The sequence below is a fragment of the Miscanthus floridulus genome, chromosome 2 (genome assembly GCF_019320115.1).
Source record: "Miscanthus floridulus cultivar M001 chromosome 2, ASM1932011v1, whole genome shotgun sequence".
In the NCBI taxonomy this organism is placed as follows: domain Eukaryota; kingdom Viridiplantae; phylum Streptophyta; class Magnoliopsida; order Poales; family Poaceae; genus Miscanthus; species Miscanthus floridulus.
Genome location: NC_089581.1, coordinates 1035565 through 1050535, shown reverse-complemented (window position 1 = coordinate 1050535; position 14971 = coordinate 1035565). Strand labels below are relative to the sequence as shown.

General features: G+C 42.8%; 1 protein-coding gene across 1 annotated transcript; it reads right to left on the bottom strand.

Moving 5' to 3' along the window:
- Positions 1-703: 703 nt before the first annotated feature.
- LOC136513805 (uncharacterized) lies at positions 704-13806 on the bottom strand. Its single transcript, XM_066507785.1, has 16 exons — positions 13417-13806; positions 6031-8309; positions 5644-5934; positions 5471-5567; positions 4742-5392; positions 4451-4636; positions 4171-4357; positions 3832-4082; positions 3539-3742; positions 3291-3383; positions 2915-3028; positions 2161-2262; positions 1572-1805; positions 1484-1489; positions 1146-1148; positions 704-730 (listed from the first exon to the last, which is right to left on the bottom strand). Exons 1-16 carry the CDS (start codon positions 13804-13806, stop codon positions 704-706), a joined length of 5115 nt encoding a protein of 1704 aa, XP_066363882.1.
- Positions 13807-14971: the final 1165 nt, after the last annotated feature.

The window sequence follows — 14971 nt, the reverse complement described above, 5'->3', positions numbered from 1 at the left end:
TGTCCTGAAATATAAGGTATCTAAGTAATTTTAGGATATAATATCACTATACCACAGCCCAGATTCAGCGTCGGTCGGTGGGTCGTTATAAGCCATTTCAGCGTCTTACGGTCGGTCGTTATAAACTTATAACGACACATATATGAGTCGTTGATACTGGCGACGTTAAAAACTTTTAACGTCGGATCGACTTTTAACGTCGGACCGTCTAACGATATGCAAAAGATATAACGACAGATCTTCTGACGTGGTTTATAAACTTATAACGACGCACCGCCTGATGATATATATTTATAGCGACCCACTGTCCATCACTATGCATACAAATAATTAACATATAATATTATGTGCTACTGTTTATATTTTAATCATACAATCAACAGTAGCATCTCATACATTCAAATAACACTGTCATGAAACACATAAGCTAGACCAGAAAGAGCTCACAAGTTATATTAAATCCATCATAATTTGTCATGCCATTTTACACACAATTCATGGCAAACAAAAGCTAAGATGAAACAAGTTTGGCCAAAATGGTAGACGTACTAGAGATACGGTTCCACAACCCATATCTCATAGTTTGCTTCCACACTTTACAAAATGATCCACCTCTAGTAAGTCCAAACAAATGTTTTCATCTATAGCTAGGATGTTCAAAACACGTCATCATGAGCACTTTGATCCAATCAGTGGCTGCACTCTACTTCCAGCTATTTCCTCCCACCACCTGTAAATAAAAGTTGAAATTCATAAAGAAAACTCAACCAAAAACTTCATAAAAGGCACCAGTCAGCTGGAGGCACAAGCACCCAGCACAAGGCAGCAAGCAGCACAATTGGTATTCATGGAATGAAAATTCATTTATGATGCATATTAATTTCAGATTTCATTTCACAGCCACCAGACAATACATTGACTATGGTTTCAACCTAGCAGGCACTATGCACACAGCCACAACATGGAGGGATCACATCTACTCAGGCATACAGCAGGGATCACATCTACTAAATAAAGGAATTGTTCTTCTGGAATTTAGAATTTCTGAAAATATTTAGATAAATAATAGCAGTTCTCCATATGACTCTTCTACAACATGGCAGCAATAGTTGTTTCTATAGAAATTGGTTTAGGTTATCACAGACCATCTGAAAATCAGCAAGATGCACACATAAAAGAAACATCGAAGCACCACTGCATGTTGGTTAGATCATGTCAGCATGCTTGGAAGGGGCACCAGTCACCAAGCACTAACATGTAGGAGGTACAACTATACTCTAGTTTCCATTCACACAATCAGCATGCTTGCTAGATCATGTCATTTTGGGCAAAGTTTCAGATTGCTAGATCATGTCATTTTCATTTTCATATGTACAAAGGTTCATAGTTTCATGCAAGATGTATGATCTCCTAAATGACATGTAGATGGAAAAATTCAGAATAGCACACCTGTTCCATGGGATGATTTTTTAGTCTTGCTGACCTTGAGCTGTTAGAAATATCAACAATTAGAAAATCTGGGCACTCATTACATATGAAAACGACAAACAATGACAAGTGTTGTTTGTTACCCTGTTATATGGCCATGCAATTGACAGGTCCTTAGCATCAGCCATGTCTTGCACACCAGGATATGGACGAGGTACCTTTGCTTCCCTTTTCATCACATACCTGATAACAACTTCACAGTGTTTCCTTCCAAGAGTGTGGCCTGCACACATGGTGCTAGGATTTACTGAAATAACTATTCCCTTGGCCACAGGTTCATCTCTTTGGAGTGCATATAGTATAACTTCGTTGCCACACTGAAACAAACAATGTACTTATGAGAATTGTATTCATTAAAAAATCACCATTGGACTATAAGCAAAAAAAAATGAAAAACAATGAGAACATTACAAGGTCAGCATGTGAGATGCGATTTGCATCACCATTCCTTGATGGGGCTGCACCGTCAGGGCTAGACTGAGGGGACTGGACAACTGGGGCTGTAGGAATGGGGTTAGACTGAGGTGGCTGAACGTCTGTGGCTGTAGGAATGGGGCTAGAGTGAGGGCGCTGCATAAATGAGGCTGCAGGAAAGGTGTTGGGCTGCACAAATGGGGAGCTGCTCGATCGGTGGGGCTGCTGGACTGGTGAGGCTAAGTTGGTCCTACGCACAAGCACATATTCATACTCATTAGAGTTATCTGCATAGGCACCATCTTCAAGAAATTCAGGAGCATGATTTGTCTGGACATAATTTTCTTCAGATCTTGGGCTCTGTAAGCAAAAAAGTGGGATGTTAGAGCCATTCTGGGACAACATAAGAACTTAGGAAAAAACTTCTGTGACATATTAAGCAAGTCAACTTATCTCAATCATATAAACTCTCCTAGTAACAAAAGAGTTCATGTGGTTAATTACAATCAACAACTGCCATGCTCAGGCCACGCAAAGTAGTACAGTAAGTACTCAGGACAAATGAAGTCCAAGTGTCACTGTGCAGTTATGGTGACTAAAATTAAGTATAAAAGACTACAGTCACTTTTCAGTTAGCCTAAATTATATATATAGCACCAGAAGCAAACAGCTAAAGTATAGAGGATGTACAAATCAGAGTATAGATATAGCACCAGATAAAGCAAACTAGCTATTGATGGATTAATAATTCAATTCAGAGGATGTACAAATAATTTACCCCATGGTGTCGTGAGTTAGAGCCATTCTGAGAGACATTTTCCATACTTGACCTTTCACGTGCCAACCTTTCACGCGCCAATTCAGCTTCTAATTCTGCTATGCGTTGTTCTAGAGCTGCTTGCTGACTTTCTTTCCTCTTACACTCTAGAACTTGCATTTAAACCCTTGTTGGTGTGTAGCCCTTCACTCCTGGTGCACCAATAGTTTGGGGAGTTGGTCCTAGACCTAAAACCCGAACACGCCCTTTCGGTTCCTTTTTTTCACAAGCAATGGCAAATGCATCGCCTTCTTGGATGGTTCTCTCTGTCAATTCAGGCTGAGCTTCAATAACAGATTTAAGTTTATTCTGCACAAACAAAATATCATTATTAATTTGCCAAAACCAACATTTCAGACAGTGATACTTGTTCAAGGAAAAACTTACAATAATTGGTTCTGCATTCCTCGATGGGATTCCATTTTTCCTTGTATGTGTTTTGATATATAGTTCATCCCTTCGAGGAGGGCGCCCAAGTTCATTAGCCTACAAGTGTTTCAGTTTTAGTACTCAAGAAAGGTAGCATGCCTATTATAGTTTGACATACCAGGTAGATAATAGTTTGACATACCAATTCATGCCTGTTACAAGCAAAGCTCTTGCTACCAGTTGTATGATGTATGGACAACTTTGCACGGTTGGCTTTGGCAATTTCTGAGCGAGTCTATGATAGAAATGGCTTTGTCAGCAACCAGCAAGTTGTAACTAGCAAGCAGCAACACAGGAAGCAGCAAAGATGGCTATAACCAGCAATCAACAAGCAGCAACTAGATGTTGTTTTTTCTTGAACAAAGCAGTAACTAGGAGTAGTTTACTTACTTCAGATTCTGGAGTTGTCCAATGATTTTTGAGAAACTTCCAATCATCATCATTCAGCCTATCACCTTGTTGTTTTCTTATTTGTTCTTCTGTTATTTTGCCTTTAAAAAACTTCTTCTTCAGGTTTGCTTTAAAATCCTTCCATTTCTTTCCAGCAGCAGTCAAAAACCAGTTAAAGGCTTTATCATCAATATCATAGAATTCCTAATGTGTACAGAAAAGTAGCAAATGAGTGCTTATAGAGTAATAATAATTCAATGTACAACAAGACAATCAGCACAACCAAAAAATACCTTTATGTTTGCCCATACTGCATCCTTTATCTCAGGTTCAACAAGCCTCCAATCAGCATAGGCAATTGATATTTTCTGTCTCACACGGATCCCAACAGCACCAGAAAACCTCCTAGCATTCTCACCAATGGGCTGACCATATTCATTGACCATAACTTTGATTTTAGGCATCCCAGGTTTCCTTGCAAAGACTTCGTCCAATTTACTGATACCTCTTCCATTCCTCTTCCCTTGTGTATTGCTGTGAAAATCTGCTACAAGTAACTTGAGAAATTAGATGCAGGCACAATGAAAATCTGTTGTAAATAATTTGAGAAAATTTTACAGGATATACAAGACCTTCATTATCACTTAAGAAATCTCCCGTTGATTCACATTCCCAATCATCTTCAGCTAAATCTTCCTGATCTAAATCTTCTTCAGCTAAATCTTCTTCAACTTGCTCATTCGCAAGTGTTGCATGGCTTGTTTGTGTCCTTGGTCGTAGATTGTGAACTCTTGCTTCAACACTTATGTTATGAGTTCTCTAAAAGGAAGTAGTAGAACAATTTGTGTAAATATCAGCAGTATTAAATATCAGCAAACTCATTGCGGTAGAACAATCTAAATAAGAGATGACCTTTCTTCTTTTGTTAGGTTCATTGCACATATTCATAGCAGGGAGACCAAGCGATGCTAGAAACTCGTTGTTGACTGCTATCTGTTCATCTCTCTCCTGCTCATACACGGTTAGGTGGCCCTTGTTACTATTTCCTCTTGCGCTTGCCATTTGTTTTCCTGAAAAAAAGACCCAAATATCAGCAGCCTATGGAAGGGGGATCAATAAAACAATCAATAACCAAAATCAGTAGCATCAGCACTTAAACAACACTTACTTTCTAGACTTTTTTTTAGTCTTTTGGGGAACAACAAGTGTTCCATCTATATCAGTTCTAACAGAAGGGACCACCCCATTTACAATATCCACTGTCACATTTGCACTTAGATCATGCAATGGCCAAGCTAATCCATTATCATTATCCATGTGCTCATTCTCTAAATTATCTAAGTCATACACATCTCTTGGTTTTGATTGTCTAACAGCAGCCCACTCATTATCAATTGCTTCAGGAACATAGTATACTTGGATTGCTTGTGAGGCTAAAATGAAAGGTTCATCTGATATCTTTTCGCCCATATTGAACAAATGCTTAAAGTTAACAGATGTAACCCCCAAATTATCAGTTTTTACCCATTTGTCCTGCACACGGTTGTCAACCCAAGCACACTTGAAAAGAACCACATTTCCTTTGTGATGATAATTTAGTTCAACAATTTCCTTTATAATTCCATAATAGGCATTTTTTATTACTGTACTGTCATCATTATTGCCACTATCAAAGGTTGTTGCCTCAGCGACTACAGCAACACCACTATTTTGAATAGGTCTTCCCTCATCATAGGATTCTGTGTGGAAACAGAATCCATTAATACTATAGCTACTGTACTTGCGTGCATTCAACATTGGCCCCTTGGCCAAAATTTTTATCTCATCTGGTGCTTCCTCACACAGTTCTCCCACCTGTGATAATGAAAGACTACTATTAAAATACGTAAAATCAATCACAAATAACAAGCCCTAAGTTTTAGTTTCACTTACATGCAACCTAAACCACTCATGAAAGGATTCATGACGCATGCGGTTGATGTCCCGTTTATTTCGATGGCCAATAGAGGAAAGAGATTGATCATGCTTACTGCAAAGGTTAATTATTGTGACTTTAGAATGTAGGTGAATTTGATTATATGATGTAAATGATTTTGATAACTTACTCCAAGTAAGGCGCAATGTTGTCATAGTTGAACAAAACATATCTATGAGCTTGCACCCATGTCTTGTGGTCCAAACTAAATGTGCATTTTCCAGCCAAACCTTGACCAATGCTACGGAAGAAAGGAGGTGTACTGTTATCTTCATCTATTCTAGATTGACGGCCAAATTGCCCCACACCATATAGATAGCGAGAACAAAGTGTAAGGCACCCAGTGAAATTAGACCACTCCATAATTGATCCCTCGGGATGACTTTTTGTACGTACAGAACCCTTTAATCTCATGAGATACCTATACACATAAATAATAGGCACATTAATTGATAATGCCATATAACTAGTAGGTTTGTATACATATTCAGCAAGACACAGGGCCTAAGATAGTTACCTCTCCATGGGCCACATGCTGCGAAAATGGACTGGACTAGCTATTTTTGCTTGGGCAGGAAGATGTACCATCAAGTGTACCATAATGTCAAAAAAAGATGGAAGGAATATAGTCTCAAGAAGGCTCAAGGTTTCAGCTATGTCAGCCTCTAGACTTTCCATATCACTTATTCGAATGATAGGGGCAGAAAGTTTCTTAAAGAAGTTACATATACGAATCACTCCAGCACTGACTATTTCTGGTAGTATTTTTCTCACAGCAAGTGGTAGCAAGTGTTGTAGAATAATGTGGTTCTCATGACTCTTAAGCCCAAATACCTTCCTCTCATTGACATGTACATTATGTCGTATATCAGATGCATAACCATCAGGAAACTTCACCCCTTTTAGTACTTGACAAAATAACTTCATCTCATCGGGACTCATTGAGTATGGTGCTGGTGGTAAATAAAATTGGTCCTCTACTTCAACTGGGTGAAGATCAGTTCTAAGACCTAGAGCTTGAAGATCTAGGCGAGAATTCAAATTATCCTTTGACTTCCCAGCAGTGCCCAAGAATGTGTTCACTAAACTTTCACTAACATTTTTGCCTATGTGCATAAAGTCAAAATTATGTCGCAACATCAAGTCTTTCCAATATGGAAGCTTGAACCAAATAGATCTTCTTTTGAAAATGACTAATGGTTCACCTTCCTTGCGTTTCTTTCTTGCTGGTTTTTTCCTAGATGGATCCTTGCCATAACTATTGCTAAGCTCTTTAGTGCACTCCAAAATTTCCTCCCCAGAAAGTGGTTTAGGTGCAGGCCTCAACTCAGTTTTACCACCAAATTTATTGGCGTCAAACCTAAATGGGTGATCTCCATGCAAGAATCTTCGATGACCCATATAGCAAGTCTTGGTACCATTACCAAGTCTAAGTGAATTAGTAAAGAAGTGGCAATCAGGACATGCTGCTTCACCAGATGTGACAGATCCAGACAGATATCCTAGACCTGGGAAATCAGTAATAGTCCATAATACTGCTGCCCGTAACTGGAAGTACTCACCCCTAGAAGCATCATAAGTTCTAACACCATTTTCAAACATATCTAACAAGTCGTTGACAAGTGGCTGACAATAGAGATCCATATCACCACAAGGAGAATCTTTACCAGGAATCAGAAAAGACAAGATGAAATTTGATTGCTTCATGCACATTGAAGGTGGGAAATTGTAGGGAATACAAATACCAGGCCAAATGCTGTAGCTGTTATTCATGGTTCTAAATGGATTGAAGCCATCGGTGGCAAATGCAAGACGAATATTGCGGCTATCTGCAGCGAAGATTGGATGCTTTTTATCGAAGTCCTCCCATAGAGGGGAATCTGCAGGATGCCTTAGGAGACCATCTTTTTTTCGGTCTTCATCATGCCACCTCGTGAGGCTTGCTGTTTTAGAGGATAGAAATAACCGTTGGAGACACTTCTTTATTGGAAAGTAGCGAAGAACCTTCTTGGGAACATTATATACATGTTTCCCGTCTAGAGTCTTCCTATTTGATTTCCACCATGAAGCCTTACACTTTGGACATGCATTCAAATTTATGTTCTCCTTCCAATAGAGAATGCAATCGTTTTCACATGCATGAATACTAATATACCCAATTCCTATGGATTTCACCAATTTCTTAGCTTCATGAAAGGTTTTTGCTATTGCTGAACCATCAGGGAATGCATCATTGAGCAGGTCTAATAGTATGTTAAAAGATTTATCAGACCATCCTCCAAGAAGTTTGGTGTGTAGTAATCTAATAAGAAATCGGAGTTGGGTATATTTCTTGCAACTAGGGAACAGTTCTTTGCTATTTTCTTCGACCAACTTTTGAATAGCAACTAGGTCCTCACAAGGATCTAGATCAGGACTGTTGTCCTCAAAATCACCTCTATCGTCTAAGCCACCAGCTAAGTCCCTAAGCAAACCAGAGATATCATCATCTTCATCAGACTCATCCATAACCTCAACACCATCACCATCACTGTCACAGTTCCCATGGTTCACAGAAGGGGTGGGTTCTCCATGTAAATTCCATGTTCTGTACCCTTTTAGAAACCCATCACATATTAAGTGTTCGCGGATTTCACTAGCCTCTTTCCAGAAAGAGTTGGAACACTTTCTACAAGGACAAAGTATCTTGCTACCAACAGCTGCATTACTAAATGCAAAAGCTAAGAAACGGTTCACCCCCTGCAAATATGCCTTGCCATGCCTACATAAAAGTTTTATGTTAAATGCCCACTCTTGCTATGTATACCGCTTTCCGTATTTGCTATGTTACTGTATTTACCTAGCATCATCATCAATCCAGGATTTATCCATCAACCTTTATTAGGGACAACTAGAAGCTGACCAGAACAAGCTGCATCGAATTCAACACATTGTGCATATATATCATCAATTGCATCCAGCATAACAAGCACGGGTAAGACCAGCAGCAACAATGGTAGTGAAGTGGTAGAGAGCACTTTACCTGATACTCCTGAGTCAAATTCACGAGCTGGCTCCTACTACTTGGTGACAAGGCGCCTGTAGATGCTACGGCTTTTGTTAGGGCAAAGGTCCAAGGAGCAACTTATTCTTGTACGCCTCAGTCAACCACGAATATAACCTGCTGGATAAAGGAAACCACAGATCCATGAATTAGCGAGTAATTAGGAAGGGAAGTATGTCAACAGCTGTGGTATAGAGGGGGCTGGACAATGACCAAACATAAATAACATAGTATATTAATCTTAGTATATATAGGGATCAACTATATATTTAATATACTGAGTTTGTATGATATAAAAAGTACTATTTTTTTTGACTAGTCAGGGTCATTTAATTTGTCCTTGATGGCTTTCTTCCTTCAAAAAAAAATTGAAATGGCTCTCTTTTAGGTATTAGGATCATCCTTCAAAAATAAATAAAAAAGCATAAGCTACAGCATACTAGCATACTAGCTACAGCATATAAGCTACAGCATACTGCTGGACTAGGCAATTATAGTATGCATCGATCAGCTGAAGCTTACAAAAGCACAAATTATAGACTATAAAAATCTAGTGCTGAACTTGGGAGGGGCCGTGGCCACTGCTGGCCCCCTTGCCTCCGCCAGTGTGCAGAGGAGCATGCAATCTTGGCCGCAATGGCCTGAGAGCCGGAGCTGCAGAGTCCGAAGAGATCCTACATTCTCATGAACCTGATTAGTGAAGTAGTACTAGCAGCTAGCAAATCAGATGGCTTTGGAGGCCCTCTTGGGATCTACCGAATACAACAACAGCAAATACAAGTGCAGACGGAGATGCCATACAAGTGCAGATGGAGATGGCGGCTCCCTTCTTTGGATCTGCTGTGCAGAGCGAGGCAGGGGGGAGATCTGCCTGTGGCGGCAGTGCAGAGGACAGGAACACAGAGGGGTAGGGGTGTGGGTGCAGAGGAACCCGGTGGGGCTGAGGTGGGCGGAGGGAATGGCGAGCTACCTGGAGACGACGTCGAGCTGAGGTCGCCGGCCGAGCTGTGGTCGCCGGTGGGGAGCGGGCGAGAGCTGAGGTCGCCGCCGGGAGGGGCCGAGCTGAGCTCGCCGGCCCGCAGACTGACCGCGCAGAGGAGATTTGGGGGCACCGTTGAGAGGGGCCGGTGGCCGGTGGCCGGCCGACGGCGGCAGGCAGGCCGCTCGTGTGAGGGCGTGTGCAGGGCGACGCTATTTTTTTTTCTTCGATTGGCTTCGGGTGGCGGCGTGGTGTGCGTCAGGGGAGAGGAGTGCGGTGGATTTTGGGGTTCCTGCTCTGAGTGCCCAGCAGGCGGGAGATAGAAAATGGGCTGACCCATTGGCGGGCTTTGATTTTTTTTTTCTGTCATGTGGGCCTATGTTAAAAGGTTAGGCGGGAAGTGGGCTAATCCAGTGCGCGAGTGGAGTCCATCTGTGGCGACGACCGGTGGGTCGTTAAAAGAACGATATAACGACCGACCATCCGACGTTGAATCGAAATAGAATTAACGTCCGACGACCTGTAGTCAAAATGAGATATAACGACCTACCGTCCGTTACAAATCATTAACGTCTAACTTTCCGACGTTAAATCGACATTTTTAACGACCCCCAACTGACGTTGATTTTGGGCTGTGGTGTAGTGTATGTGGTAAGACAAATGATGTATATAACCCTCACTGATTATCATATTTGGGTTTGTGATAGTCACTAATGGTAATTATGCATGTGAATGTTGTCTTTTCAAGTATTTGTTCACCTAAAATCCCTTATAATTTGGTATATATTTTAAACCTTGAATTGCTTATATTTCAGGATGGAGGGAATAGCTATTAAGACATTTCACGGAGAATTCAATGAAACCAATTTTGATATTATAGGTGTTGATGTATTTTTTAAATCAAATAAAATCAAAGATGTCTTATTTAGAGCTAATCAAGTTAAAATGAGCTATAATATAAGAAGCGACTGATTGTATTCGAGGCATGGGATTAGTTATATTCTTCACTTAGATTAATTATATTCCAGACTAAAACTGAGGGAGCAAATTATAGACGTGTTTTGTCTCACACATCACTGCAGACGCAGGCCGATTTCGTGTCACTAGAACGGTTTCTGCTCTTTGTTTTTTTTTTACATAGTGAAAGTAGTAAGTAGATGGCCCGGCAGGCAGGGCATCCAAATATTATATATTGTGTGGGCAATATTGTATCCAGATCATGCCATGCAGCATCGTCCCATATCTTTTTGCTGGTAGAAAACAATATGTCGGTTTGTAGCCGTCACCCATCAGTAGAAAAACTGGCTCTGGTAGCTTCCAACAAGACATATTTTATGGAGTTGGGAGGTGGCCCAGCAGGCACGGGATATCGAATATATATCCAAATTATATTATATTCCGATCCAGCAGGGACAGCTAGGAGATCATATCGACCGGCTCTCCCATCTCGAGGCGTCGTCTGATCTCTTTGACTCCGATTCAAACCTCAATCTGTGAGCGAGATATAGAGCACGAGCTGATGGTGCAGAGGGACGACGACAAGCTAGCGCTCACAGCCTCACATTGCATGCTGCATGAGATAACAAGCAACTTATGGCTGATCGCCTGATCATGCCATCGATTCGACAGCACGGCCGCAGTATTTTTAGGTGTCTTCGTCTAAATTTTGACTAAAAAATGTTAGTGATATTTGTTTCTCCAAATAAGTGTATTACAAAAATATATGCAATGGTTAATTTAATGATACTTATTATTACATATCATAATTAGTAACCTCTTATATATGTTTAGTTAAATTTGAGTATATTTAGCTCATCGATATGTGAGAACGATAGTTAAAAAAGAGACAGAGGGAGTGCTGCAGTGCTACCTCCGTCTGGAGGAAGAATGTATGTCATTCTATTTTCGTCTTAATTTATAGTCAAATTATCTAAAATTTGATTAAACATATAAAAAAGAGTGACATAAAATAATTATATTATCAAAAATGTGTTTTATAACAAATCTAATTATGTTTATCTGGTATTATAATTTTTGATATTTTTGTATAAATTTGATTGAACTCAAGATGGTTCAAGTCGGTATTATTATGATAAAGTTATATTCATTCTATTGGACCGAGGGAGAGAGACACATCCACTACTGCGGAAACGATTTTCAGGGACAGTAAAAATGGTCTGTGGAGTTGAGTTTACCCACCCATCCTGAAAATGCATCTCTTGAAAATGCATTTCTAGGGGTGTTTTGCTTAAGATAACTGCCTTTGCATATTCATTTCCAACCGATGGACCAAAGCTAACCATAGTAGTCCATAGAGCGCGCCTAGAATGCCATACTTGACGTCCTGGAACGACCAGAAACCATGTAAATGGTTATCTTTTGAGAGGCTGACGGGCATAATAGAGAACAACTTAAAGGACTCATTATTTGTGAACCGAAACTGGATTGAAATTTTTTTTCAACCATTGAACATCTTGGCTACATGAACGGTAAATCCGGACCGTCTGGCGACTGAATGCACGTTGCATACACAAGCTGGAAACTAACGAGATCGAGACTTGGATAGCCACCAAAAGAAACTCCCGGCAATCTTAATTTTGGTCTCGGCATAAACTACAACAGGAATGAAGAAGAGAAGAAAATGACGATAGCTTTTAAATCATGGAATTATATGGAGAAAGGATAATTTAAAAATCAATTAAATGATCAACAAATCGGTTTGTAACAAAAAAAATAAGCAAAAAATAAATATTACAATACACCGAGTTCCATGTGCGAATATTAATCCAGATCCGTGCATGCATGGATGCATGGAGTGAGACTTGAAACTATAGATAGGTACACGATCTGTTGTCCTCAACTACGGATCGGATCTAGCTAGCATGCAAATTTTAATCAATATATATAGAAATATTAATAATTATTAAGTGACATATTTTTACATTAAACGACATGTTTGGAGACACAAATATTGATAATAATTTTTTTATATCAATCACTCAGACCAAGTAGCATATTATATTATTACAAACCTGCCTTAAGCTCACAAATATATGCTGACGTTTGTTCTCGACGAGTTGACTGTGCAGAGGTGGTGTATACTCAGAATCGAATAATTAAAGCTACGTACGACGTGTACCACCAGAGAGCCTAGAGCCTACTCCGTCCTGAAGGGAAGGACGCACATGAGCAAGATGGACGCGTGGTCGCGTGGACCACGAGCCGATGGACACAGACGACAACCTCACATGTCACCTGGCGCATGACAGTACTAGCACGTGAGATATTACACTGTCGGTTTGTCAGCACTGCATGGCGGATTGTTTTGTGCTGCCAATCCTAGAAATATAATCATATTTGTACCCTATAGTTTGACTTTCATGGGCGATTGGGAATATTTGAACCGCCTCTGTAAATAGGGAAAATTTTCATTTGAAGTTGGATGAAGACAAACTAACAAAATTGTGGAGCTAGAAGAGATATACAACTTTTATAATTGATGACTTTTTATTGGAGATCATTAAGGTCCCAAATATACGTTTTAAGTTCTCAGAATTTTAAATTCAAATTTCAAACTTTTTAAAATTCTTGGATAGAGGCACATCAATAAATGACTAATATATGCATGGCTAGTTGGCTAAATTAAAGTTAGCTATGATGTTGGAAGAGTAAATTGCACGGCCGGTCCTTAAAATATTGGGCTAATTTTGTCTGGGTCCCCATACTATACAGCCCAGGCGGTGTCAAGCAGTCAACGTGGCTATCCACGTACGCGGAGGCAGCGCGGGCGGAGAGCGAGGAGCCTCAGGATCGGACAGTCGTTTGCGCCTCCGAGCCTGCCGCGCAGCAGGACTCCAAGCCTAGAGGAGGTTCTTGCTGACCTCCAGGAAGCGGAGATTCGAGCACGATGCAAGCGACGCCGGGAGCTCCCCCTCGACGCACCCAGGCACGAGCGAGAGCTCGGTGAGCTCGGACAGCCGGCCCAACGCTGGGTCTAGCCGCCCCGGAGACCCCGCCCGGGGGTCACCGAGCGCGAGCGCCGCTACCCGGTCCTCGTCGCAGAACACACCGGGGAACCCGCACGGATCGGCTGTGAAGTCCCAGCCGTCGAAGAACTCGGAGCCGGGCATGTCGTCCAGTAACCGCCGCACGGCCTGCAGCGCCAGGAAGTCGATCGGGTCAAGGATCCCTGCCGCCGGCCGCGGCGCCACCGCCACGGCCGCCAAGACGACGCACGCCACGACGACGCCGAGCCGCACGGTCACCGCCATTGCTGTTCCTCCTCTGCTTTCGCGCGTGCGCGACGGCCCTAACCTCTGTTACCTCTGCAGCTGCAACAAGAAGGTACAAATCAAAAGCACCGATCAACCGCGTCGGGCCGTGGCGCAAAGAGGAGCGCGAGCGGCGATGTGGGAACCTTTAAGCTTGTCGCACGCTGTCTTTAAAGGCGCGCGGCGTGGGGTGGTGCGACAAGGGGGTGCTGCTGCCTGCTGGGCGTTGGTGAGATGCCTTCATACGTGGCTGCCCCCGTGAGGCGCAACCGCCACACTTCGCCAAGACGCCAAGAGAGAAACAATAGTTAAGAATGCGCAGCTGAGCTGGGCTCCCACGCCCGGGCGGCGCGGTGGTGGCAATAATGGTGGCTTGGTGAGGACGGAGGTGGAGAAGACATGGTGGTCGGCACAATCAATTCCCGCTTCGCCGCGAGCTCGCCTACGCTTTGCTTGCTCTGCTCGCTCTCGCTCTCTGGTCTCTCTGCTCCGCCGCGAGCTAGCCCACTACTGCACTACTACCACACCACTCCCCTCCTCCCGTCCTTCGATTGGCTTCTCTGCTTTTCCGATGGGCTTCCGAATTCTTTAGTGGCTTCGGGCTCGGAGTCCTGCTACGAGGTAGGCTCGGAGGCGCAAACGGTTGTTCGAGCCCCGCCATTGACGCCGACGAGCTTCGCCCGCCAAATTCGCCACCGTCGTCTCGCCATTGTCCGGTTTCCCTCCACTCCAGCTGTGCCAAGGCCTTCTCCACCCTCTCCACCAGATTGTGTTGCTGCTCATCCAAGGTAGAGGCCCCTTGGGCCAAATCTCGATGCGACAGCCGCCATGGCCGCCGGACGCATGCTCGCGCGTGGTCGTCCTCCCTCGATCTCGCTCTGCCCTGCCTGGAGACGCAGGCTGGAGGAGAAGAGATCACGGGAGCCCCACCGCCCCCACGGCGTCCTCCATCATGACCTTCTAGTTCAGCGCCGGCGCCACCTCTTGCTGCTGCTGCTGGGGCTCCACCGCCGTGGTGGCCGGACGGTCCATGCCGGCGTCCGAGGTGCCTGAATTGTTGTCGCGCGTGAAGAGCGACGCCAACGGTACGTGTGGGGTTCCTTAGCTTGAGCAGCAGCACGCGGAACCTGGTGGCCGGACGGAGCAGCGTCGCCAGCGGTGGGAC

Excerpts from the sequence above, each read along its gene's own strand:
- LOC136513805 (XM_066507785.1), bottom strand. The coding sequence starts at position 13,806 with ATGGCGGTGACCGTGCGGCTCGGCGTCGTCGTGGCGTGCGTCGTCTTG. Across the intron at positions 4,083-4,170 it reads TTTCTTAAGTGATAATGAAG|ATTTTCACAGCAATACACAA; the intron begins GTCTTGTATATC and ends TACTTGTAGCAG. Across the intron at positions 3,384-3,538 it reads GGACAACTCCAGAATCTGAA|ACTCGCTCAGAAATTGCCAA; the intron begins GTAAGTAAACTA and ends TTTCTATCATAG.